Here is a 27,441-nt window from a genome sequence, read left to right as displayed (position 1 = left end):
GGCAAGCTGAGAATTATGTTCCATACTATGCCAGGAAATGTCCATGAATTATCTCTTAATACCCTCCTAACTCTGTAGTAGCAATCTTCTGGACAATTTATGGACCAGGAAATCCAGGCTCCCAGAATCTAAGTTCTTTGTCTCAGGAAGCTAAGTGCTCATCGTGAGCTCTGGACAGGAATTTCTGGCAATCAGGACATCAAACAAGGCTCCTGACTCATCAGTCATTACCTGCCCTTCTCCCGCGAAGTCAGAATGGTTTTGGAAAAAATGCAGTATTAGCACATCTCCATTTTTTTTTTTTTCCCTCTTAACACTGTACTGGTGTCCATCAGGCCTTGCCCTCAGGGCAGGTAAGGAAATTGTCATCCCCCCTTGGTGAAGGAGGTTGTTTGCTTTTCTTAGCTGACTTCGTTGAATGCGACCAGAATCACCTCTGGGTTTGGCTTCGGAAGTTAGACAGACTACCAGATTGAGTGCCCAGGAAGTTCTTGGACGTTGAGTCCTTAGAGTCTCAGGGACGATGGAGACGTGTTTTGCTTGTGCAGAAACCAAGGTTCAGGCAGGGGAAATGACCTGACCAGGGTCATACAGTCTGATGGTGGCAGACATGGGACTAGAACCAGGTCTCCGGCCTCCAGCCCAGTGCCTCCCAGGGTATAATTAACCCCCGAATTAATTTGGAATCTTTTATCTGCTTGCCTCTACCGTCATTTGAGTTGGGGATGTCATTCCAATCAACAGCCTTCTCTCTTCAAAAAGAGAAAAGTGGATAAGGGGGGGCGGGTGGGAAAAAGTATGTTTTCGGCCTATTAAGGTGACTGATTCATTTCACCATCATTCATCCAATGCCCACTCGGTGCCAGATACTGGGCATCCAGGGTACAGCAAAGACGGCTTCCAAAGATCGAAAATGGGTCTCTCCCAAGGCAGGCTCCGGGCCTTGGCTGCCTCCTCTCAGATTGGTCTCCCGGAGGCCCGCCACCCCTCCCCCGCCCCACAACTGCCAGCTCCTGCAGGTTCCCACGTCCCCAGCACCCAGCGCAATGCCAAACCCCAAGCTGGCGCGAACCAGCAGGACGAACGCTCGTATCTGCGCTGAGCTCTCCCGGGCTCCCGCGAGGCACGCCCCCAGTCACCAAGGCAACCGGGGAGTTGCTGACCCTTGACCCCGGGGCCCCGCCCGGCCCCGCCCGGCCCCGCCCCGTCGCATTCTCGAGACCAACATGGAGAAGGCGAACCCGGAAGTGCTGTCGCCGCCCGCTCGGTGCTAGGAGCCGCCGGCCCGGCGAGGTCGAGCCGCGCGCCCGCAGCCCGCCGCCCCGCGGTCCTCTCGCGCCGAGGCAGCCGGGGCCCCCCTCCCCAGGTCTCACTCCACTCCCGCCCCCGCCACCACACCCCGCCCCGGGCGATCGGCCCCCGCCCCCACGCCCGCCCGAGAGGAGGAGCCGAGGCGCGGGGGAGGAGGAGGGAGAGGTTTGCTAGAGGGAGCGAGGCCGCGCGAGCCGGCGGCGGTTCGTATTACCGGGGTCGGGAGGAGGAGCCCGGCTGGGCCCGCGCGGATTAGCGCAGGGCGAGCGGGAGGCGCGGAGGAGGCGGGAGGGGGGCGGCCCGGTTGCGAGGAGGCCGGCGGGAGGCCAGGGGCTGAGAATTAGGGCGTGGGGGCGCACTCCTTTCCTCCGCCGCCCTCCGCCGGGGCCTTGGCGGCCGGGCCTGCGGTGCCCGGCAGGCCCGGGAGCCGCTCGCCGGTGCCGAGGGCCCGTCCCGGGGCGAGGCGGGGGGGCGGCGGAGCGTGTAGGTGCGGACGCGAGGCCTGGACGGCGCGGCCAGGTGATGCTGGGCCCCTGTGCTTCTCCAGAGGAAAGGGGACCCCTTCCCACCACCGGCACCACAGAACAGCCGTGCCCCCGGGCTGCCCCAGCCAGGCGTTTGGACCTCAGCCCTAGAGGGAGTCGGGCAGCTGTGAGTTTGCCTGCCTCCGTTAAGTGCCCTTAGGATGCAGTGATCAAGGCATCAGGCTCTCCCTGCGGGAGGGGCTCTTCCTGCGCTGGTGAACTTGGTGCAGAGAAAAAGGACAGAATGATGCTCTCCGAGCAAGCCCAAAAGTGGTTTCCGACCCACGTGCAGGTCACCGTGCTCCAAGCCAAAGATCTTAAGCCAAAAGGCAAAAGTGGCACCAATGACACATACACTATAATTCAGCTGGGAAAGGAAAAGTACTCCACCTCTGTAGCTGAGAAAACCCTTGAGCCAGTCTGGAAGGAAGAGGCCTCTTTTGAGCTACCTGGGCTGCTAATGCAGGGGAATCCAGAGAAATACATCCTTTTCCTCATAGTTATGCACAGGTCCCTGGTGGGTCTGGATAAGTTTTTAGGGCAGGTGGCCATCAATCTCAATGACATCTTTGAGGACAAACAAAGAAGGAAAACAGAGTAAGTTATGTAATTTATTTTGAATTGGGGGGGAGCTTAGCTATTATCTGAATGGATTTCTGTTCTTGGAAATTATTTGTCTACTTGGGGCATTGGTTTTTGGACTGAAATATGACCCAGTTTTAAGCACCATATTTGCATAAATCTGAAGTAAAAATAGCCCTTGTGAAGACACATTTTTTTTTAAAGTGGAGTCTTTAATGATCCATTACTCTCGTTTGAGGTAAACCTCGTAAATAATTGAATATTTTGCTCAGGATTTTAAGTAAATTAACATTGTTTCACTACTTATAAGAGGACTGGGCCGTAGTGTTGATCAATTTAAATTATTACAATCTTTAAACATTACAATTTTCAGAAAATGGAACATTAGAAAAGTAAATCTGCCAATATGCCTTCTTCTATATATATATATATTTTTTTTTTTTTTAATTTATTTTGTAGCTGAACTCTGAAGCTGTCAAGTGGTGAATTACCAAATTTAGAACTCAATATTTTATTTCAGCATTGTAAACACAGTTGGCTTTTATTTTAGCTCTGATTTCAGGGTCAGTAGTACATCGTGGTGGAGTCTAAAGCTATTAAAAGAAAAAAGTTTTAAAAGTATGTACAGACATCCTCATTCTTGAACATGGTTACTTCAAAGTTAGTTCTGCAAAGCCAGTGTGTTTAGACCGATTAAATGCTATCAGATTGGAAACAATGATTAAATTCTTGTGATCAAATGACATATACAGTAAAAACATGAGCTTTTTAATAAGACTTCCAAACTTAGGTTAGATATATTCTAATTTAAAAAACCATAATATAAGTTAAAACTAGGATATTATGTCTTAAATTGAAAAATAGTATGTTTTCTGAGATAGTGATACCCCTTTCTTAAACTTATTATTACTCTAGTCTGAAAGAATGTTTAAACTGGATGGAATTAATGGGAGAAAAATATAGGTTGAATTTATAAGGGGGTGTCACATTGCAAAAATAGCTTTGCTGTTATAACTGATATTTATTTACGCTTTTAAAAACTTTCTTGATGATCTTATTTTCTTATATTTTAAAACAACCATGTCATGTTTTTTGTATACCTACGTTCCTGCAGATTTCTCTTGATTGAAATTTTTACTTTCATTGAAAAAATGTTTTTTAATCAGGTCTTTACCTAAGGACCTAAAGGTTTAATATATGTAAGGTAAAAGGGTAGAGAGATAAGTAATACTAGGAATGCCACAGGAAACTGAAGAGATGAAAATATTTTAGAAGGAGAGAAAATGGTTTAAATAAAGTGTAAAGTTGAATATATATGAGTGATTTTAATAATACTGGTTGATACCTATGAAGTAGCATTCAGTTATCTCTGAGGAGTTCTTCATCAAATTTAAACTGAAAAATAGATAATCACTGACTAATTTATTGCAAATTGCCAATTTTGGATGACCTTACTAAATAATATTAGAAGTGTTTTGAATGTAAACTTTTTAAGTTTATTGCATCTTCAAATTTGATACTGCACTTACAGTACTTTAATGTTAATGAATGATATACTACAGGCCTTCTCTGAAATATAAATGTTCCAAATGAAAGTAGGCCCGACTGTGAACCCAGGGATTCTGAAGATGGAATACACTTTTAAAGTTTCTTCTTGTTTTACTCCTTATCTTTGGCAGCATCACAGTTACAATAAATTTGGCTGTAAGCAATACTCTTAATATCGTCGTCTCCCTACAGAAATTCTCTGTTGGCTACTAAAAAAAACGGATTAGGACTTTTGGGGAGGAAAATGCATTTAAATGTTATCAACAGTGCTCGTGATGTTATTGCATTCAAAGTGATTTTCAGGTTATTAAATCCCTAAGATTTTCTTTGTGGATAAATGGAGACCACATATTTGATGAGCCCTCTTTATTCGTAATATTTCTAGTTTTTTAATATAGTTAATAGCTTCCTTTTGCAGCACAACTATACATTTGGCCCAGTAAGAGACAGACCTGAGCCACTGGCGTATTGCAAGAAAGATATTTAATATTCTGCACATTGCTGAGCCTTGTCAGCATATTCCCAAGTGCTTTTTAGAAAATGGGTATGGGTGATGAAGGTGACCAGCTGATTTGGAAGTCCCATGCAACTGCTGGGTGTGACACTTTCTACTCTTGACACTCAAGACAAGGATTTACAGCTTGTCTTCCATGATAAGCAAAGAAGTGTGGTAGCTAAAAGTATCATTTGATTTATTTTTATACCTTGAAATTAAAAGCTTTTTTCCTTCTTTCAAGGAGAGGGATAAAGGGCCTGAGCCAGAACACTTTCATGAGTGGGACCTGGAAAGAGAAGTTTTCTGTATCTCCCGTTTTAATGGGCGTCTGGGTTGGTTCGGGCACAAGATTTAAGAAAACAATACAGTACTTAAAAATAGAATGGTAAAATTGTAATTTATGCTATTATGTTGTATCGATTGATTTTTCTTTTTTTAACAGCAGAAGTGAGCGATGTTGATGTTTTTGTTTGTTTTTAATGCTCATGAACAGTAATAGCCATCCGAGTGCCTAGGTTAGGTATGACTCAAGCACATGCAGGTTTTAGGACTTGTGTGTGCCGCTCTGCGGTGCACCTGCGTCCTGGCCTCTGGCACCCTTCCTGCCAATCTTGTCCCATTTCTGACCACACAGCACCAATTGCTTGGGAATAGTTCCCACATGTGTGATGGTTTTTGAACATGGACCTGTGCCCACTCAAAAATTGAACAGAGGCCATATACAGTTTAAATCTAGCACTCCAGAGGTGAAAAAATAAAATCAACATTACTCCACTAAGCCTCAAATGCTGTGTCTTCCTTTTATCTTTTTAGAAGCCAGGGAAAACAAGTGCTGTCTCTGGAATGATTCTTGAAGGTCTCGTTAAGACTTCCCTGTTACATCACTTTCCAAACAAAGCAGCTCGAGTTATTTGTCATGCCTATATTTTAAGTTGGTATATTTGTTAAAGTTCTTTGCAGTTGGGTCTTTGGGTTTTTTTGTGTGTGTGTTTTACTTTTTTTGGTCAAGAAGGATGGAAAAGACTGTATTTAGAGTTTATATTCAAACACTGACTTGCTTTTATCCATTAAAGCTTACCTAAGCTTCAGTTCTCTTCACCAGAGAACAAAATGGTGCAACATACACGCAGACATACAGAGAGTTGTAGTGTCGTTGTTTTAAGAATATAGCTCTAGAAATGAAAATTCAGTAAACATTTATTTAGTGCAAGGAAAATTGCCTTCAAGAAGCTTACACTCCAGCAAGACAAAACCTGTGTTGCCCTTGTGATTGAGTCTCCTGATTAAATACAGCGTCCTGTGATATACAAGCTGGTATGCGTTTAACCTAATTAACATATATGTGGGTCATTAAATACAAAAGAACTACTATTTTCATGCAGCTGTTACTGGTCAGCTTTGTCTGTTTTCCTTGTTGACTCCAGTCTGACATTAAGAAGCTACTTATTCTCTGTTCCTGAGTTTCCTTTACTGTGAAATAAGGATTTTGGACTAAATGATTTATTTGGTCTCATTTCTAAAATTCTGTTTTTGATTTTTTTTCCCCTCAGATTTGCTATGCTGTGTTACATACACAGATCTGACATACTTGGTGTTTTTGTTTGCTTCTATTTTGTTTGGGGATTTGACGGGTGGGGGGGCACATTTTCTTGCAAAGTGTACTCACCTATTTTCTGAATAACCTGCAATATTAACAGAGCATTTCTTATGGGTCATCCATCAGAAGAATTCCATGCCCCGCCCCGCCCCCGAAAATGCTCTGTTTTCCAAAACTGTGAGTTAATAATTGGGTATATAACCTTACTTTGTTTTCAGGCTTTGTGAGTGTTCAACTTTGTGTTGTTGAAGGTTCTCTATTCCACAGAGTTTATTGCTGTCATTTTTTGTTTCTAGTCTCTGAGTTTTCACATTTCACCATTTGCCTCAAATAAAGGGTTTTCTCTATTTAGGCTCTCAGGTTAATGCTTTCTGTTTTAAGACTTTCTGTTTTTTTTAAAAATTGCTTGTTTTGATGCAGCTAGATCTTAACTGATTAAATTGAAAATATTTCACTTGCATGTTACTTTCTAAGATGTAGCTGGTGTGTATATACACACACATACATACATACATACATACATACATATTATGTGCCAGTTTTCTTTTGCCTGGAAAGATCTTTGAAACTAGTGTTCCACTTGATAGTAAATGCTAGCTTCTTCTGGTGTATTCTGTAAAATTAGATCTGAGTTATTTAAGAAAATTTAACACTTGCAGAGCTGTATTTAAATAATGACCTGTCTGCAGAAATGGATATTATTCTTCATTGTTTAAGTAATGTGAAAACATTGTAGGAACTCTCATCTCTGCTGGAGTTTGTAGTTTTTTTGGCTGTTTGCCCTGTAGACTGACCATTTATGACACCAACTGGAAAAGTTTTCATGGATAAAAATACTGTAAATAAACCAAAATAAAATTTGCATTTTACACATCATTTGAAAATGGGCAGTGTAATTCACTCAAGTGACTAAAAGCATAAGATTTGGGTCCAGTTAAAATAAATTTTATTTGGCATTGTCACAGTAGCAAGTTATTGAAACAGATTCTAAGAGGGAGCACTTAAGCTTTCTTTTTTTCTTTAAAAATGCTTTACAAGATTTATTACCATTTGTCACTTCTTGCACTTTACTTATTTTGCATATTTTATTCAGGAAGAGGCTTTGACCCATTTCATATAAATCTGAATTACATTGTGGGCTTCCCCATTGGTTCAGCGGTAAAGAATCCACCTGCCATGTAGAAGCTGCAGGAGACACAGGTTCGATCCCTGAGTGGGGAAGATCCTCTGGAGGAGGGCATGGCAAGCCACTCCAGTATTCTTGCCTGGAGAATTCCATGGACAGATGAGCCTGTCGGGCAACAGTCCATAGCGTGGCAAAGAGTCGGACATGACTGAAGTGACTTAGCGCACACACACACACACACAATTTACATCGTAAGCAATTTTCATGATGAACAAACTGTATGGGGTAGTCTCCCATGTTAACAAAATTATTTTAATAGCTTTTACAGAAGAACTATTTTGGCTCAGAGGCTGAATATTTTATTAAAAGTTTGGTTATTATTTTATGGTGCCCAAAAATAGTATGTATTGATGAATTATTTCAGGGTCTGTACCTCAGTGTCTTTTAATGCTAAAAAATATTCTTCAGCCATGAGCCACACTTGGACTAGATGGAAACATAATAGCTATTATTGGTAAGAAATTTTGATGCGTGATTTTCAAATTATGAAAGAAAAAGGTGTCTAAATAGCTTTTCAAAAAAGACTGATTCCTTCTGCATGTGATACATGGCAGAGACCTCCCTGTTTTTTTAAATGAAGCCATGAATAAAACCAGAAGCACTCTGGCTGACAGTTTCTCCTTCAATGCTTAGATTGCCTTGATGTAGAGTAACTTTACCTAAAAAGCAATTTGTATACAACAGAGCTCGGTAATCCTCTCTTCATTACATATTACAACCCAGTTTTTCCTTCTCTTTAAGGTGGTTTAGATTAGAATCCAAACAAGGAAAAAGAGCCAAAAACAGGGGTGAGATAAAGGTCAATATTCAATTTATGAGGAACAATATGACAGCAAGTATGTTTGACTTATCAATGAAGGACAAAACAAGATCTCCTTTTGCAAAATTAAAAGATAAGATGAAAGGTAGAAAAACTGATGGGACGTTTTCTGATACATCTTCTGCAATCATTCCAAGTTCTCACATGCCTGATGCCCATACTGAATTTTCAAGTAGTGAAATACAGATGAAATCTAAACCAAAAAAGCCTTTCCTTTTGGGTCCTCAGCGACTCTCTTCAGCGCATTCAATGTCTGATTTAACTGGGGCCCACGTATGCTCGGAGAAGCTGAAGTCTGGCGCCGTTGCTCAAACGCATCTTCTTGGCCGCCAGATAGATTCCTTTGGAGCAGTTCCGGAAAGTGGTAAGTGATGTATGCATTCTTTATAGTTGATCCCGTGTGATCTGAACTACCTTCCTAATTTTTAAACTTTGACTTCTAAAGTTAGAGAATAAAAATTGAGGTTTCTTGCTAGCATTTTCTAAATTAGTCCTCAGATATTTATTGAGTACCTACTATACTCAAAATTGGTAAATTTAAAGACAGAGCTGGTTTGAATTCAATCCTGTATTTATAGAATTAGATAATAGAAATGAGTCTTGGTCTCTCTTCATGGCCTGGTTTCTTTTTCTTTTTTTTAACTCTTATTTCTCCTGTCTCAGAAGCCTGAAACATAAATGAATATTCCATTTCATCAGAATTTTCCTAGAAAAGAATCTTACTGTTCAGAAGTAAGAAAGTGAATTTGATACTACTGATGAAAGAACAGTGGGAATTTATACAGCACTATAGTGCTGAGCAGAACCTTTAGTTTTGACATTATAATTTGTGTGATTGTTTCATTCTGAGCTGAGTAAATTACTAATTGTCTAGCAAGATACTAATTGTTATTAGCCTGCAATACTGCTGTACCTTAGCATTTTAAGATTGTTTTCCTTGATTATTTTAAAAGGTTAATATCTTTAAATAGCTAATTGCTCTCATTCTAAAAGCAGCAGTATGCACACAGGATGTGTCAAATAGTGTGATATAATGTGTCACTGATTATGTACTAACTACAAAATTGTTTGCAGGAAGTCTCAAGTCTCCACACAGAAGAACACTGAGCTTTGATACTTCTAAAATGAACCAACCTGACAGCAGTGTGGATGCAGGTGAATCGGCTTTCGGAAGACAAAATGACCCATTTACAAATGTGACTGCTTCATTACCCCAAAAATTTGCAACACTGCCAAGGAAGAAAAATCCATTTGAAGAAAGCAGTGAATCATGGGACAGCAGCGTGAATTTATTTTCAAAATCAATTGAAGTAAGAAAAGAAAACAAGAGAGAAAAAAGGGAGAAAGTCAGCCTCTTTGAAAGAGTGACTGGAAAAAAAGATAGACGATCGGATAAACTTAACAACGGGGGAGCCGATAGCCCTTGTGACTTGAAATCACCTAATGCGTTTAGTGAACATCGGCAGGACTATTTTGATTATGAGTCAACTAATCCGTTTACAACAAAATTCAGGGCTTCAAATATAATGCCATCTTCAAGGTAAGCTTAAACGTGGGGAAGTTGTGCTATTTTGGAAAATATTATACTTGAAAGTATCAAATATCCTTTTTAAATTCCTTTCACTTGATTTGAGAAAAATGCTAATCTTGTTTTTATAATTAATTTTGGAGCCAGGCAGTGTGTACATCTTTGGAACTGAACTTTTTATCTTAGAAGGATAAAAGATTCTTAATCCCCACCGCATTATATTTCTTTCTACTTAATGCTGGCCAGAAACTCTCAGAAACTTAGGGAGAAAACTATGTAGCTTTTGATGAGGTGTGGTGAGAGGGAATCACCAGTGGGTGCTAATTCAAGCCAGAAATCTAAGTGATGAGTTGGGTTTCTAGATGTTACTATTTTTCATTGATTGGTTGTGAACCAGTAGCAGCGTATGGACTATTCTTTAAGAAATACTGGCTTAAGTATTAATGTTTTTTTGTGAAAGTGTTAGTTGCTCAGTCATGTCTAACTTTTCGTGACTCCATGGACTTGAAGTCTGTCATGTTTCTGTATCCTTGGAAGCCATGGTTTTCTTTACAGGTGTTGACTATCCTTACTAAGGGCTTCCCGGTGGCACTAGTGGTAAAGAATGCACCTGCCAGTGCAGGAGACTGAAGAGACGTGGGTTCAGTCCCTGGGTCTGGAAGACACCCTGGAGGAGGGCGGGGCAGCCCACTCACGCTTTCTTGCCTGGAAAATTCCATGAACAGAGGAGCCTGGCAGGCTACTGCCAATAGGGTCACAAAGAGTTGAACATGACTGAAGCGACTTAGCATGCACATACATACATCCTTATTAAATGGCTGTTTGGAGTAATGTTTATTGGAATCCAGTGAACCTTGGGAGTGCTATAAATACATCACAGAGCATCTGTAATGATGACTTACAGAAATAATCTATCATGATAAGGTTTAGATTGTCAAAATCCTGGAGTTTTCAGTTAAGTTAATAGTACTTTTCTAGTTCCTTAGTACAGGTTGGAATTGTATGGCTTAAGTAAGATGATGCATTTTGCAGAAGTGAATGGTGGAATAGCTGATTAAGGAAACCTCAAGCAAAAAATAAGATGAATCTATTGGAATCTTGTGCAGCTATCATGGAGGAGCATGGTAGACTGTTTGCCGTGAAACATAAACGTTCTTTCCCGGGGCAAGAACGTATGGTGGTCAGACCCCAGTGAGAAACCTCAGTGGCTCTGTGACCTCTCTCAACTTCCGCATCTCTGTCTTTGAAATAAGGAAAAGGAGACGTTCTCAGTAGGATTGGGGGACGATAAATGATAAAGTGCGTGGCGTAAACCCAGGCCCCAGATAGGGCACCCGTAACAGCGGTTGCTGTTAGTTTTATGTAGTGCCGTGTCATATTTTTACGTTTTACATATTTTTACGTTTTATGTAGTGCCGTGTCATATTTTGGTCAAGAACGTTGCTTTGTTTTGTCCCGCTATAAACAGAAAATAGTGCTAATAATTGCCCTTTTAGGCTTGTGATCTCCTGCCTGTCTTCTGATCTCTTAAAACATGAATTTAGAGTTTTCCGGGGAAAGCTAGTATTTCTTTTGTCTTCTTTTACCAAAATAAATGGGTATTCACTGTAGCTTTGGAAAGTATTGTTCAGTTTTCTTTATAGACTATACTTCAAAGAAATATGTTTTTATCATATGGTATTAATATTTTATTGAGAAGGCCATGGTTTTGATATGCTATTCCCAAATATTTCACTTTGTTATTTTACATACTGCACTTCACATATTGCCTTAAGAAGCTACACAGGTAAATAGACATGTAGTTGCTTTTTTCCCTTAACTGAGCTTTTTTTGGACCAAGTTATTGCCAAGAACTATCTGAGATAACTTAGAGACTGGGAGAAGGTAATGGCACCCCACTCCAGTACCCTTGCCTGGAAAATCCCATGGACGGAGGAGCCTGGTGGGCTGCAGTCCATGGGGTCACGAAGAGTCAGACACGACTGAGCGACTTCACTTTCACTTTTCACTTTCACGCATTGGAGAAGGAAATGGCAACCCACTCCAGTGTTCTTGCCTGGAGAATCCCAGGGACGGGGAAGCCTGGTGGGCTGCCATCTATGGGGTCGCATAGAGTTGGACACGACTGAAGTGACTTAGCAGCAGTAGAGTCAAAGAAAAGTGAAAACAGTGGGATGTGGTAGGAAAATGATTTTTAAATTATGGCAGTATGTGGAAAAATAGGTGTCCTCGAATTTTTAATTGCCTTATATGTGACTATTTACATGAACTTAAAAATCAATGTTTTAAAAGTGAGTGTGGCGTTTTGCCAAATTGAGGCTTTGTTTTGGGTTACTTCAGTATTAATGCTGTGTCTATCAAAATTAGAGTTGTAATCCTAAAGGAAATCAACCCTGAATAAGGACTGATGCGGAACCTCCAATACGTTGGCCACCTGATGTGAAGAGCTGTCTCATTGGAAAAGACTCAGATGCTGGGAAAGATTGAGGGTAGGAGAAGAAGGGGCAATAGAGGATGAGATGGTTCAATGGCATCATGGACTCAGTGGACAAACTCTGAGAGATAGTTAAGGACGGGGAAGCCTGTTATGCTGCAGTCCGTGGGATTGCGAGAGTCGGACACAACTGGTAACTGAACGACAGCAAGATGATATATGCATCAAATGATTGCAAGTAGTGAAAAAACAATAGGTTTTTTCATTTTAAAATTTTCTCTTCTTCATACTCAACGAGATGCCAACTATGAAGACAAAAACATCTGTAGATTCCTTCGAAGTTACTCTTCCTTTTTATATCACAAACCATCTTTGTGGTAAATGGAAAACATTTGCGGTAAAGGGGTTTGTTGTTGTTTCGTCACTAAGTCGTTTCCAGTTCTTTGTGACCCCATGGACTGTAGCCCACCACGCTCCTCTGTCCTCTGCTAACTCCTGGAGTTTACTCAAATTCATGTCCTTTGGGTCGGTGATGCTATCTAATCATCTCACCCTCTGCCGCCCCCTTCTTTTGCTTCAATAAACTTTGCCAGCATCAGGGTCTTTTCCAATGAGTCAGCTCTTTGCATCAGGTGGCCAAAGTGTTGGAGCTTCAGCATCAGTCCTTCCAAAGAATATTCAGGACTGATTTCCTTTAGGGTGGACTGGTTGGATCTCCTTGCAGTTCAAGGGACTCTAAAGAGTCTTCTCCAGCACCACAATTCAAAAGCATCAATTCTTCAGCACTCAGCCATCTTTATGGACCAACTGTCACATTGTACATGACTGTACAAAACTGGAAAAATCAGTTTTGACTGTACGGACCTTTGTCAGCAAAGTGATGTCTCTTTGTAAATACACTGTAGGTTTGTCATAGCTTGTCATCCAAGGAGCAAGCATCTTTTAGAGATAAATTAATAGAAGGATTGACTATAAATAGATCTAGGAAGATAGTGCAGTTTGAATTTTTGAAAAGAACTTTGTCTCAAGTGGAGTTAGAAAGGATATAGTTAAGATAGTTTGGTCTGTTCATATTTTTCCTTCCAGTAGCATTCCTCAGTTATATGGGACACTTTAGATTTCTTACCTTAACATCTAAACCAAATGCACTTTTGAAACTATAGACTTGCATCACTAGGACACATGCTGTGAATTATTTTTTTTCCAGTAACGCTAAATAGATCTCTTTACAGAGTCCTCGGGACTCCTGTGACTGATGTCTGTGAGAAAGATGAACAAAGTGAAGGCTGAAATATGTAGGTGTGGAACTGAATTTTGTTCTTTGAGTAAACTGGTTCCCTGTGATCTCAGATACGTGGGAACCATATTGTTACTCTCTGGCTGAATAGTGTGTGTGATCACAACTGGAGAATTTTCCTTATGCCAAAAAAAGGAACACTTTCTTGAAAGTTAGAGATTTTATTTGTTTGTAAGTAAAGTCGAGCTGAAGAAATCACCTATAATCACAAAAGTTACTGCATTTTGCTTCTGTTCTTGGAATAGATCCCATAGTCATACGTAAAACTGAGAGAGGAAATGAGCTAGCGTTTTTGTTGGGTTACTTCAACATAGAGTAGGGCTCTTTGAAATCCCTTTCCCCGCAATTGCTAATTCTCAGTCTCTTTCCTCTTACCTACCCCCACTTCTCTGAACAGAAGTAACTGTTCCTTGTGCTGCAGCCTGGTCTCCCTAGGCCTGCCTTTCTGTGGGCATCCTGCGGTTCAGTAACCTGACTACTTTACCCCTGTCACCTCCATGAACAACGTGAGGACAGAGCCTCCTTTTCATTCATCTTTTAACCCTTAATCTCCAGCGTAATGGTAGGTAGCAGGTATTGGAAAGCAGGTTTTGAATAAATGAATATGGTATAGCAGATGGATTTCCTAAAATACTAGTATTATCCCCTCATTCCCTTAGCCCCCTGCTTCCAGCTCAGTGTGGGCTGTGAAGGTCTTTCTGATAGACCAGAAACAGATCCATAAAGGCAGATGTGTGTATTTTTATTTACAACTAAACATGATTCCACTCCAGTATTCTTGCTTGGGACATCTCATGGACATAGGAGCCTGGTGGGCTACAGTCCATGGGGTTGCAAAAGAATCAGACACGACTTAGTGACTAAACGACAACAACAAAAGATGGTTAGAAATCTAAATGAGTCTTAAAGGACTACTAAAATGTAATACTCATTCTGACTGGCACATTTCTGAAGTTTGTTAAGAATTCTGTATTATAATAGGATAGATTACCAGCTGCAGTAAACAACCTTAGATCTTATTGGCTTGTTCCAGTAAAAGTTTATCCCTCCTTATCATGACACGTGAGTGCTTTGTTCCATGCTGTTTCTTGGCTCCACACGGTTGCTCAGGAACCAGGCTCCTTGTAATACTGTTGTTTAATGTGCATCCCCCAAGGCTGCGCAGCAGAGAAAAAGAGTGGAGGATCATGCGGATGTCTTCATGTGCCAGGCCTGGCAGTGGTACCCATTCCTTGTTCTGCCGGTGTTCCGTTGGGCAGTGTTCAGTCGTGTCCTAGCCTGAGTGCAGCCAGTTAGGAAGCATGGTTTAGCTGCAGACCCAGAGAAGAGCACTGGCTTTGAGTGCACAGTGGTGTGTGTCCTGGATGCCAGCTCTAAGAAGTCTGGATAACATTCTAACACTTGGTATGCTGTAGAAGTCCTGCTGCACGTGTATGTGAAAGCGTAGCTGGAATTCTTAGAGTTTTCAGAAGAATGTTTTATCAGTTAACTATTGGTGTTGAGTTGTTTGTGTTTTAAAATTGCTGCTGCTCCTGTTTTTAATTACAAATCACAGGTAATTTAGCAGCATCAGTATCAGCTAATGTTACGTGATTAACCCTACAGTTAAATAATTTAAAAAAAAATAGTGATTTTTTTACATGAGCAATATTTAACTTTCCCAAAACCAATATTCCTGAATGTTTGTTATACCATTTTCAATAATTTGTTCATGATTAATTCTTCAACACTGGGCTATTTTCCCTCTGGAAAGTGGAAATAGGTAGGTATGTTCACCAAAGCAGATTTGCTTTTTTTTTTTTAAGAAGAGAGTCACAGCTAGACTGTTCTCTTAGGTGGGGACAGGTGACCAAGTTCTGGCTTACTGAAGGCTTAGTGGAAGAGAAGAATGGTCTGTCCTCCATATCCCTGGGTTCTTTGCATCCATGGAATCGAGCAATCTTGGGTCAAAAATATTTGGGGGAAAAATTTCTAGAAAGTTCCAGAAAGTAAAACTTGAACTTGCTGCTTGCTGGCAGCCATTTACACAGTATTTACCACTATTCATATAGCACTTACATTGTGTTGAGTGTTATAAGTAATCTAGAGATGATTTAAAGTATACAGGAAGGATGTGTGTAGGTTACATGCAAATACTAGGTTTTTTTATACAAGGGGCTTAAACATCTAGAGAGTTGAGTAATCTGGGGTCTTAGAACCAATACCCTACAGATACCAGTGGGCGATGTATACCAGTTTTAGGGCTAGTCCATGAAAACCTCCTATACAGCCCTCCATATTCCTTGCTTCCACCATACCCTGGACAGAAGGTTGGCAAACTAGGCTTGTAGGCCAAATCTGGCTTGCTGCCTGGTTTTTGGAAATAAGGTCTTACTGAAATGCAACTTGCCCATTTGTTTATGGATGCTTTTGTGCTGTAATAGTAGAGTTGAGTAGTTATGAAAGAGACTGTATGACCCACAAAGTCAAAAATATTTATTACTTGACCTTTTACACAGATAATCTGCTGAACCTGTACTAACTAATCTGTTGAACCTGTACTAACTAGATGGAGGTCTTTGGAGAGCCATAGATAGAATCCCTGAATGCATGTGAAAGGCCACCTCATAACAACAACTGCTGAACCTTGTTGTGAATAATAAATTTTCAGAATGTAAAATTACTGTGATGTTTGCATTTATGTATTATAGCACATAGCATCGTTATTTAGAGTTTAGGTCATAATGCCTCTTGTTCTGTTTAAGGAAGCCTAATTCAAAACACTTTCAGCGTTACTGGTTTGCAACACCAGATCCAAACTTCTGTTTCTGATTGTCAAGGATTATTGTGTTTTAGGCTTTTCTTAACTATTGAGTTTTTCTTTTACTGAACTTCACCTTTCTGTTCCAGGTGGGTTCATTTCCTTATTGCACCTCTCTACCCTGAGGTCTCTAAGCCTGGCCAGTTCCGTTCCTTGGCTCAGCTGTGGAATGCACTCTTTACTCGTCTGAGTGTCCTCAGACTATCCTTCATGTTGAAAACTCTTTAATCCTGTCTTGATTGATAACATAGTGTTCCCTCCTGTGGAATTCTGCTGATATAGAACGTAATTGCCGAACAATGTTTATTCTGTCTCGGTTTTAGTTTTCCCAACTAACCTGTGTAAACTGTTGAACAGTTGTGCTGTATCTTCTTTTGTGGGTGCCTGCAGCACCCAGGGGCTTCCCAGATGGCTCAGTGGTACAGAATCCGCCTGCCAGTGCAGGAGAGGCAGGTTTGATCCCTGGATCGGGAAGATGCCCTGGAGAAGGAAATGGTAACCCACTCCAGTGTTCTTGCCTGGAAAACCCCAGGGACGGAGGAGCCCGCGGGCAAAGAGTCAGATACGACTGAGCACGTGCGCGCAGCACCCAGATCACTGCTCATCCTCAGTGCTGACCGTCAGGGGCACCTGGGTTTTTTGTTTCGTTTTGCTTAAATCTTAGTTGAGTCCTACTGCAAGGTTAAATTAGAATCTTCAGTGGGTAAGCCCGGAAATAAAAGTCAGTGTTAAAAAAAAAGACTTCCTGCTGATTCTCAGGCTTAATAGTTACTGATCTGAATTACATCATCTATTTCATAAAAGTTCAGTAAGTACTTATATATGAACAAGAATCAGGAGTTGTGCTGGTAAACTCATAGTTGAAGAGACAGTCATATTAGCTTTGTCCGCAGGGCCCTAAGTAAGTAGAGGGATCAGTGAGGAGATCGGCTTGACTAAAACAGGGATGTGGAGAGGAGTATTTATTGGTCGAATGGCTAAGAAACAACTAAATTATAGTCGGCATTGAAGATCAAGCAGAAATGTCTGACTGTTGAGTATTTATGGCATCTGTGGATGGATTGTTTTTTAGGATTCAGGTGACACCTAGGCATCAGTCGTGATGAACAGCATTTAAAAAACATGCTTGTGTTTGTACGCTACCTGTAAGAAATTGAAGAGAACCTCGAATTTGTGATGTGTATTCTTCTGAGGTTCCAGTTTAGGACTGAAGAACTTCTCCTGCTTAAGGGAAGTCATTCATACAAGGAAAAAATTTGTAGTGTGTCTTATTCTGAAATTTAAAAAAATATATATAGTCGAGAACATAAGCCTACTCTGTAGGATGAGCTAATGCTGTTTGAGGTTAGAGGCAGCTCATTGAAGAGCAAGACCTTATGGGGAGGTATTTTTACCAGAGAATTTTGTTTTGGGAACATCCTCTTTAAGACCTGCACAAAGAACCTGCTTTCCTTTCATTATTTTCTGCCTTGTTGTAGTTGTGAAAACCATGTAAACAAACTCTTAGTTGGGCTATGAAAACTTAATGGTATATTGTATAATTCCATTCCTAGTATCCTTGACTTTATTAGAGTGTATATGCCTGTGTTTCCCTTTGCAGTATTTGCTGTGGAAGAATCTGTCCACATCTTAGCTCTGAACTTAAGCCAGTTATTTTTTAGGTCAGTGCATAGTGTCTGAGATCAAGATCTCATATTTATCATATGTACTTTACAATTTTGCATAATAGTATCAGTTCAGTTCAGTCACTCAGTCGTGTCCAACTCTTTGCAACCCCATGGACTGCAGCATGCCAGGCCTCCTTGTCCATCACCGACTCCTGGAGTTGACTCAGATTCATGTCCATTGAGTCGGTGATGCCATCCAACCATCTCATCCTCTGTTGTCCCCTTCTCCTCCTGCCTTCAGTCTTTCCCAGCATCAGGGTCTTTTCCAGTATCTTTGATGATTGTCACATGCCTTTCTTAGACTGCAAAAAAAAAAAAAAGTTACCTAGAGTATATATTTAAATATGTTTCTAATTTTCACAGCGAAAATCACCACAGGCTTTTGAGCATGTGACAATGACTATGAAGTTGTATAGTACGTCCATTAAAAAATAGACATGTGTTTATTTTTCAGGGTTATAGTAAACAAATCATCCTAAAGAAAAGACCTTATTCATAGTTTTAAAGCCATCATTTTTATAATGTTCCTTACATTTTTTTTCCTATTTAAATTTAAAACACAGTCTTTGGTTTAATAAACCTCACCCCACATAAGGTTTATTTTAATAGCAGTGTTTACTTTTTGTCCATATTTGTCTAATGTTAAAGATAATCTGCCTGTTATTCATGGCAGCCTATAAATCTTTTTTACACAGCTGACAATTTGTAGCTTCATTTATGAGACAGAAAACAAAAACTTTTGAGATGATTTTTAGAGCCATTAATCCATTAGTGCCCAGGGATTTACAGAATGTATCTAATGAAAGGATGACTGGGAGCCTGAAATATGTGATGTGATTAGTTCCCTTAACACTAACTAGAACTTTTATGCTTAACTCCCCAGATACGACTTGAAACTTTTTTACCCTTTGTCATCCTAATACTCATTATAATAGCTCTCATTAATTGGTACAACTCCCAGTGGGTTAATTTGAAGATACCAACCATGCTATCCTTTTGCTAACTTACTATTGCAAATTGATATTTATAGACTTCAAAATTGAAAACAAAAAAAGCCCTAACAGAAAAGGACAAACTTTGCTAAGTTATTATTTTGAGCTGAGAGATTGAGATACACAGAGAATCTGTTGAGAAAAGAAAACAAGCCAAAAAAAAAAAAATCCATAAAAACTACTGTAGGCTAATAAACTGATGTGAAAATTTCTCAATTTACAGCACTTGACAGGTGCTAAAAGAAAAGCATCTTTAATTTTAATGTGTTGTTAGGACCTCTTTAGAGAGACTGTACAAGTTATTAACAAGGTCCTCTGAGACAGGAGACGGGTAATTAACAAGACCTATGGAGATATAGTTTAGGTAATTAACGAGCTCTTAGGCACTGGACACAGGATAACACATAGCGAGTCCAATACTTAAAGAGAACAGGTTGTTATGATCAAATACAAGATGTAGAATGTAAGTGTTCTTGAAGTTTCTGATAGGAAAATACAAGATTATATTCTAGTGACCTTAATGCACTAATTTTTATAAATCAATATGTAAATTTTTTGCTTTAAGATAGAATTTGAGATAATTATTTCTTTGTAAAATCAAACAAGGAAGCTTGTTACATATAGATTAATAATCTTCATTAATTGCCATTAATGAACTTTGAGAACAATACATTGGAAGGACGTAACTTCTGTGATTCAGACTGCGCTGTGCGTAGTCGCTCATTCGTGTCCGACTTTTTGCGACCCCCTGGACTGTAACCCCCCAGGCTCTAAATTTAGACTATTCTGTTTATTTTTCACCTATGGGCTGTTGATTAAAACTGCCTGTTCCAAATGGGCAGTCCACTTTCTTTGAGCTTTAAATTAGTCAGGATCTAGGCCAGAGAGGACTGTCTTCCATCAGTTTAGCTTTTACGTAATACGCAAGATCAGATCAGATCAGATCAGTCACTCAGTCGTGTCCGACTCTTTGCGACCCCATGAATTGCAGCACGCCAGGCCTCCCTGTCCATCACCAACTCCCGGAGTTCACTCAGACTCACATCCATCGAGTCAGTGATGCCATCCAGCCATCTCATCCTCTGTCGTCCCCTTCTCCTCCTGCCCCCAATCCCTCCCAGCATCAGAGTCTTTTCCAATGAGTCAACTCTTTGCATGAGGTGACCAAAATACTGTAAGGGTCCCTCCCGTATATTCTTAGGGTACCTTTAAGTCTGAGATTAGATGGTCTCAATTTCAGATACTTGGTCTAATTATTTCCTATGTAAATTTGAAATTGTTGGGGTATGAGTTGAGATCTGGTTCAGAAAACTCCCAGTCTGTAAGCCTTTATTAAAACATGCTATACTCTAAAGGTTAAGAATATGAAGAAAGCCCTTGCAGGTCTTCTAATTCATTCCATTGCTTCCTCTGTGTTGTCTGCTCAAGTCCATCAGAATGACTTTTTCTGAATTTCAGATCTCATAATCAAATGATGTTTTCAGTTTTCATTATTTTTGGATGAATAAGCTAGAACTAGGTCTTGTGCTGGAATATAGGAGGAGCCTGGCGGGCTACAGTCCATGGGGTTGCAAAGAGTCGGACATGACTGAGCAACTACACTTTCACTTTCGTATTTGCTATATATAAGGATAGCAGAGGTTATTAAGATACAAATCCTGCTCTAAGAGCTCATCAAAACAGGCACATAAAAATTAGGTCTAAATTCCATGCTAAGGACTGGCATTGTATCGGCATTGGGGTACTATGAAAGATTTTTACATTGGGTTGTGATACCATCAGAGTAATATCTTCAGTATTCTGTAGCATGGGGATTTCCTGGGGCCAGGAGTGGCAACAGGGAGGAGGCCTTGGAGCAAGAGAACAAGTTAAGAAGTTACCATGATTGTTGAGGTGAGAGTTTGATTGAGGTCACTTGGCAGTGAGGATGGAAAGAAGGGAACATCTCTGAGATACATTTCTGGACTAACATAGATGGGATTTGACCATTCTGCCTGTGTGTGTGTGTAGGGGAGGGATGTTGGGGGACTGGTAAAGGAGAAAAAATGAGGAGGATCATTTAAGTGATATGTCTTTAATCAATGTCTTAAATTTGATGAATCACAGTACTGTAAGAACTGTATTGTAGCAATGTCAGATCTTTAGTCTTTGAATCAAACTTGGCATTCCAGTCTTGATGAAGAGGTTTGAGTTTTTTGTGTTTTTAATGTGATGCTGTTTATTTTAGAATTTTGTTTTTAGAGAATAGGACTTACATATTTTGAGTTATTGGAGACAAGGAAGTTAGTATCAACCTAATAACAGTTCATGAGAGTTTGTTTTTGAAACCTGGAAAATACTTCAGGTTCTTTGAACTCAGGAATGCACATTTCTATAACTGCTTATGGACTTAATGCATTTAAAGTGTATTCACCTTAACACTGTTATTACTCCATGCATTTCTCTCCAGTGACTTTGGCTTTACCAAGTCGTGCCCCTTGGGATCCCTTTTGTCAGTTTCTCACTAAGAATAACTTTTCTTTCTTTTATGCTTTTCCCTTGTTTGTGCACCGCTTTTGTAGGCCTCCTGCTTCGATGTTTAGAGCATTTCTTTTTGGACTGCTGTGTCCACATCACCTGTGGTTACCCTTCATAACAATAAAGCTTTAATTTTTTAAATACAGGTGCTATTTCTATATATTTAACATGTGGTGGTAGTGTTACCTGTGGCCAGAGTGTTTTAAATAGCTGCTGGTGATAGAAATTAATTAATTTGATTTGGAATTGATAGGAAGCAATTAATTTGATTTGGAAATCATCTTCCTTATATGCATTTAGCTAGTTTCTAAGAATATTAGGATTCAGACATTTGACATTTGTCTCCTTGAACTTATATTTTAAATATAAATTATCTTTGATTTGATATACTAATACAATTCAGTATTATATAACAGAAGCTTCCCAGGTGACTGAATGGAAAACAATCTGCCTGACAATGCAGGAGATGTAGGAAATGCTGGTTCGATCCTGGGTGGGGAAGATTCCCCTGGAGGAGGAAATGGCAACTGACTTTAGTATTCTTGCCTGGACAATTACATGGACAGAGGAGCTTGGCGGGCTGCAGTCCATGGGATCGCAAAGATCCCAGCATGACTTAGTGAACTGAGCGTGCGCACATGCACACACATCATATAACAGATAATAATTATAATGTAAATGTATTCAAATCAATATAAATATTAAAGTACAGTATTATGTAACTACTTTAAATATAGTGTACAACAAATAAAAATGTTTTATGTATTTTATATATTTATTTTAAGCTTAGATATCTTTCTGACAAAGTGCTAATACTACTTAATAGCAATTACATGGGTCAGTTTACCCAGAATAAAACTTAATTCAAATTGCCAATTTTTAAAGGTCATTTCAACAAACATGTTTGTAAAACTCTACGGGGGCTGGAGGTGGATGAGTGAAGATGAGATTCATAGGTTACAAGTAGCCTCCTAAGCTAGGGAGTGGGACGTGTAAGCAGTGACCAGTAATCCAGGCCGAGTGAACTGTGTAGAATACGGTTTGTTATGAGAAGGGAGGAAGAGCTTGCTAGAGATTGGGAAGTGCTTCTTCAAGGAAGAGGCCTTTGAACTTTTGTTCTTGACCACTGAACGAGATTTTTCAACTTGGGGAATGAGTAGACAGAGTAGTTTTTAGTACATAGCAAGGAAGCTTATTTTAAAAATTGAGAGATGCATTTTGAAAGAATGTTTTATAACAGTGACTATATACTGTTTTATCTTTAGTTGTCTGCTAACTACCTAGTAATTTTACCATTGCTTTTCTAGTTGGAGTCTCGTCTCAGTCTGTCGTTCCCTGCCTGGTAGGTTCCTGAGGAAGTGTGTTTGCTCCTTTAGGCTACCAGGAGCCAATTAGTGAGTGCCCTGCAGCAGCTCTGCGTTAAGAATAACAGCCTCTTTGTTATGGAGCCTGGTGTGGGAATGGGGATATTCAGGTTAATCACATGTTTTGTTTACTTGAGGTGTACAATATATTGTTTCACGTAGATTTTTTCACTTTCAAAGAAATTAAGTTTCCCAAATAAATTAAAAATGGAGATCATACCAGATATAACTTCATGTTTGAGTCATAAGATATATTTGATTAACTACTTCTACCAGAGGACTTTTCAGTGTTATGTAAAAGTATAAATATAGTCATAGTAGAATATCCTAAAGCAAGTATAGGATAGGTATCAAGAATTCAGGTTTAGGACTCAGGTCTGGATTTGAGTCTCTTGAATAGCTGTCTGACCTTACTTAGCCTTTCTAAGCCTCATTGTAAAATGGGATAACAGCCTTGGTGCTATGGAAGAAATTACGTGATGTTAGGCACCATAAAGTGCTAGAGGTAGGTTTGCCACGTGGTAAAGCTGGAAATGGTAGCTCTTGCTGTGGTCTTACTACAAAGCATCTATAGAATCTAGTAACGATTGCTTTAAATAAGTTAAATTATTTACAAGTAACTATATTCTCAGCTTTAAAAATCATAAATCATAAAAGAACTTAGGAGTTCATATTTTTCGCTGACTGATAAAGAACATACATTTGGTAAAAAGAAATAGACATAAAAATTCTTTTCAATGTGTATGTTCAGTAATAATCTTTGATGAAATAAACTGTGTACCACATTGAAATTAAGTAAAAATATTCCCTATTTAAGTAGAAAATTTATGACTTTGAAGGCAGTGTATAATCCCGTGTTCAGAAATTATTACATAACACTAATAAGAACAGTGCAGGGTAAATATCTAAGCTGTGGCTTAACCTTAAAGCTTGATGAGTTTTTCTAAACTCACATGACTGAGTTCAAATTAAATTGTTCAAAGCTATCAGAGTAAGAAGGATAACTGCTGCTTATGGAAAACTCCTCAAAGTTTTGAGTCTGCTTTGGGAAAAGGCTTCCCTGCCTTAGGAAATTCACACAGGTAGTAGTATATCCCTTCTAACCAAGTAAGTGGGTACTTGTCTTATAAATGTTATTTTCTTTTAAAAGTTCTTGTTGGGAAGAAGAGGCTAGAAAGTATTTTTACATGGAACAATAATTTTTTTTCTGGCAAAATTACACAATGTTAGAGTCCTAGAAAACCAGCTCTTAACTTGCCAAGACTTCTTAAGGCTGGGCTTTTCAGCCTAAGGTGTAGCATAGCCAGGAATCTCCCAGTCACCCTAGCAGCTCTGCTTCCAAGCAGGATACATACACCGAGCCTGGGGTTTGTGTCACCCTGTGGAGAGGCCCCAGGAAGTCCAGTGGCCTCGTGTACCTCGTCTTGAAAGCTCTGCAGAGATGATGGTTTAAGGAAGCAGGTGCTTTCTGGCCACAACCCCTTGCAGGATGTTCTTGAACATTGGAGGCCGTCCTGGTGACCAGAGGGTGCCAAGGCTTCTTTTCCAGAACTTGGGCTTCCTGGTGGCTCAGACGGTCAAGAATCTGCCTGCAATGCAGGAGACCCCAGGTTTGATCCCTGGAGAAGGAAATGGCAACCCACTCTAGTATTCTTGCTTGAGTAATCCCATAGACAGAGGATCCTGGTGGGCTACAGTCCATAGAGTTGAAGAGTCACACTGAGCAGCTAATACTTGGACTTTGTTTTTGGCTTTGTCGTGGGTGCAGAGCCAGCTTGTGGTACTTTTGGCCAGGGGCACTGTGCGCCAACTTGCTTTTGTCCCCTCTTTCATGGAAGAGTTACCTCTGCCTAGATTGTCTTCAGCCTGTCAGGAAAAGGCTGATCAAGGCTGGGTTGGTCTTGATCACAGAGAGAGCCTGTGCTGGGTCTGGCCCTGTGAAGGGCCCTGGTGCCTTGTTCTCATCACTCCTGCCCAGTTTCACTGTTGGGCTTCCAGAGTAAACAGAACTTGCTTCCTACCCGTTCCCCATACCCTCAAAAAGACTCCAGTGAATATATGGCAGACAGTGGGCCACGGTCTACTCAGAGCAACAGGATAATCACAACACAATTTCCCAGACTGACAAGGTTCCTCAAAATTTAAGGAGAAAAGATTTTTTTGTGTTAAGACAAACATGATTATGGTGTGGAATAAAATGTAAAAATCTACCTGAATTTTTAAGTTAAATTTTAGATGTCAAGGCAATCTATGCTTGTTGTCACATTTATTCTCATGCATCAGGCAGAATACTAACGAGAACAGAGTTTGAGAAGCTTAGTTTTAAAGAAATGGCAAACTCTCAGAATTCATAGGGCTTGTGTTTGGAAATTCGTAAATTGATCGACTGTTTTTTTATTTTGTTGTCTGCTATTCAGTTTAACTACATTTTATTTATAACTAATTCTTTTTTCACCAGGAAAAAACCATAAGTTAAACTTGATCAAACATAATATTCTTGATGAAACATGCCTTAATTTCATGGATATCCTTCAGTCCTCAATGTTTTAGGACTTTGTTTATAACATAGAGATTTCTATACCATGATAGAGAAGCAGCTAGGTCTGAGTTTGCTGTCCATGATCTGTGGTGTCACTGACCACAATTTCTTAATTATCTTGCCTACGAGATCTCATAAAAGATACCCTGTGAGAATAATAATAAGTAAATTACTGTTAATCCCCACGGACATTTATGTGTTAGGTTCTGTTTTGCCATCCAGGTATCAGTGTGCATGCCCAGTCCCAGGAGAGAGAATGGAGTATTTTAATCTCTAGTAACATTAATTTGATTTGGTACTCACTTCCCCCAACTCCCCCTTCAAAAGAAAGGAAAAAAGCAGTATTGAGTTGCACCTTGACTCTTAAGCCCTATTTGCATGTGTAATAGACATAATTGAAATGTGCCGAAGGTTTTGTTTTTTAGTGGAATCTCTCTACCAGCACTTCATTTTTAAAGGCTTTTATAAAAGGAATTGTTAACATTCTTTGAACTCCTTTAACATTGAACCTCTATAAATTGTTTTCAGGATTTACCAGAGAATTTTCAATTTAATCTGTATTGTGATCAAATACCCAAAGTGGTAGACCTGGTTGGTAAACTGGCTAGTGGAATGGATTTTATTAGAAGTCACCAGTTTGAAACTTATTTCAATTCATATTGACAGTTTTAAGTATCAGAGTAATTATATCTTAAAAAGAATGAACCGCCCCCCGAGTAATATGCTCTCAGGTCTAGATCAAAGTGATCTTCATTATTGAGAAAACTGATTTCCTCTGCTCTTTGGGGACTTGATTATTTCCTGTTGAAGCCTTTATTGATCACCTATTTATTCAGTCAATTATTAGCTCAATTTTTATTAAGCACTGGCTATTAATTTATTCAACATACGTTTGTTAAGCATCTGCCATACCCTAGGTACTGTGTCAGATGTTTGGACTGAAAAGATTGAGATATTGTTCCTTTTCTTCAAGGAGCCTGTGGTAGAAAGGAATAGAGAGTTCAGGGATTAAGATAAATACCCAAAATGCAGACTTAAAAAACAATTGTTTATAGAGCAGTTTGAGATCACAGCAGAATTGAGCAGAAGGTACAGAGATTTCCCGTATCATCCTACAATCACACAGATACAGCTTCTTCCATTATGAACATTCCCCACTAGAGTGGTAAATGTTTGTTAAAGCTGAGGGACCTACATTGACACATCAGAACTATACAGTCTGTGGTTTACATTAGGGTTCATTCTTGGTGTGCTATATTCTGTGGCTTTTGACAAATGTGTAATGACATGCCTCCATCTTTATAGTATCATATGGAGTATTTCCACTGCTGTACAAATCTTCTGTGCTCTGCCTATTGACTGGTCCCTCCTCCCCGACCCCTGGAAACTACTGATCTTTTTACTCTTTCTATAGTTTTTGCCTTTTCCAGAAGGTCACATAGTCAGAATCGTACAGTCTGTGTAGACTTTTCAGCTTGGCTCCTTTCACCTAGTGACGTGCACTTAAGGTTCCTCCACGTTCTTTTCCTGACCTGAGAGCTTATCTGTTCATTTCTTAGCACTGGGTAGTATTCCACTGTCTGGACGTACCAGTTTATCCACGTAGCTACTGGAGGACATCTTGAGTGCCTCCAAGTTTTGGCAGTTAGGAATGAAGTTTCTGCAGGCATTTGCGTGCAGGCTTTTGTGTGGACGTGATTTTCGGCTCCTCTGGGTGGACACCGGGCGCAGGGGCTGGCCTGTGTGGTCAGTGCTCCCGCCGCCCCACACCTGCGTCCGCCTTAGTGCCGTTGCTGTGGCGGGTTTTGGCCTTTCCGGTAGGTGTGTGGTGGTATCTCGTTGTTTGCGTCTGTTTTTCCTCGGTAGCTTATGTTGGACATCTTTTTATGCCTAATGCCATCTGTATGTCTTCTTTGATGAGATCTCTTGGAATCTTTGGCCTGTTTTTAAATCGGATTATTATTGTTGACTTTTAAGAGTTCTTTGTATATTTTGATAACAGTCCTTTATATCAGATATCTTTTTCATATATCTTCTCTCAGTCTGTGACTTGACTTTTCATTCTATTAACAGTTTTGTGTTTTTTTTTTTTTTTTGGTACAGCAGAAGTTTTTAATTTTAATTAAGTTCAACTTGTAAATTTTTTCTTTCTTCATGGATCATGCCTTTAGTGTAATATCTGAAAAATGATTACCATACCCAAGATCATCTACATTTTCTTTGTGTTATCTTTTAGGAG

The 27,441-nt window shown here is 39.9% G+C and overlaps 1 protein-coding gene across 2 annotated transcripts in view; it reads left to right on the top strand.

The window, feature by feature from the left end:
* Nucleotides 1-1,483: 1,483 nt before the first annotated feature.
* Nucleotides 1,484-27,441, top strand: part of RAB11FIP2 (RAB11 family interacting protein 2) — a 40,442-nt gene continuing 14,484 nt past the window's right edge. Inside the window, exons 1-3 of one of the 2 annotated variants that reach the window (XM_015460737.3) lie at nucleotides 1,484-2,432; nucleotides 7,986-8,428; nucleotides 9,139-9,604. In XM_015460737.3, the coding sequence (XP_015316223.1) occupies nucleotides 2,080-2,432; nucleotides 7,986-8,428; nucleotides 9,139-9,604 (1,262 nt within the window). In that variant the 5' untranslated portion in view covers nucleotides 1,484-2,079. The remainder of the gene's footprint in view (nucleotides 2,433-7,985; nucleotides 8,429-9,138; nucleotides 9,605-27,441) is intronic. The other variant, NM_001192771.1, reaches the window with a different exon arrangement.

The sequence above is a fragment of the Bos taurus genome, chromosome 26 (assembly GCF_002263795.3).
Source record: "Bos taurus isolate L1 Dominette 01449 registration number 42190680 breed Hereford chromosome 26, ARS-UCD2.0, whole genome shotgun sequence".
Taxonomy (NCBI): domain Eukaryota; kingdom Metazoa; phylum Chordata; class Mammalia; order Artiodactyla; family Bovidae; genus Bos; species Bos taurus.
This window is presented reverse-complemented; position numbering and strand designations above follow the sequence as displayed.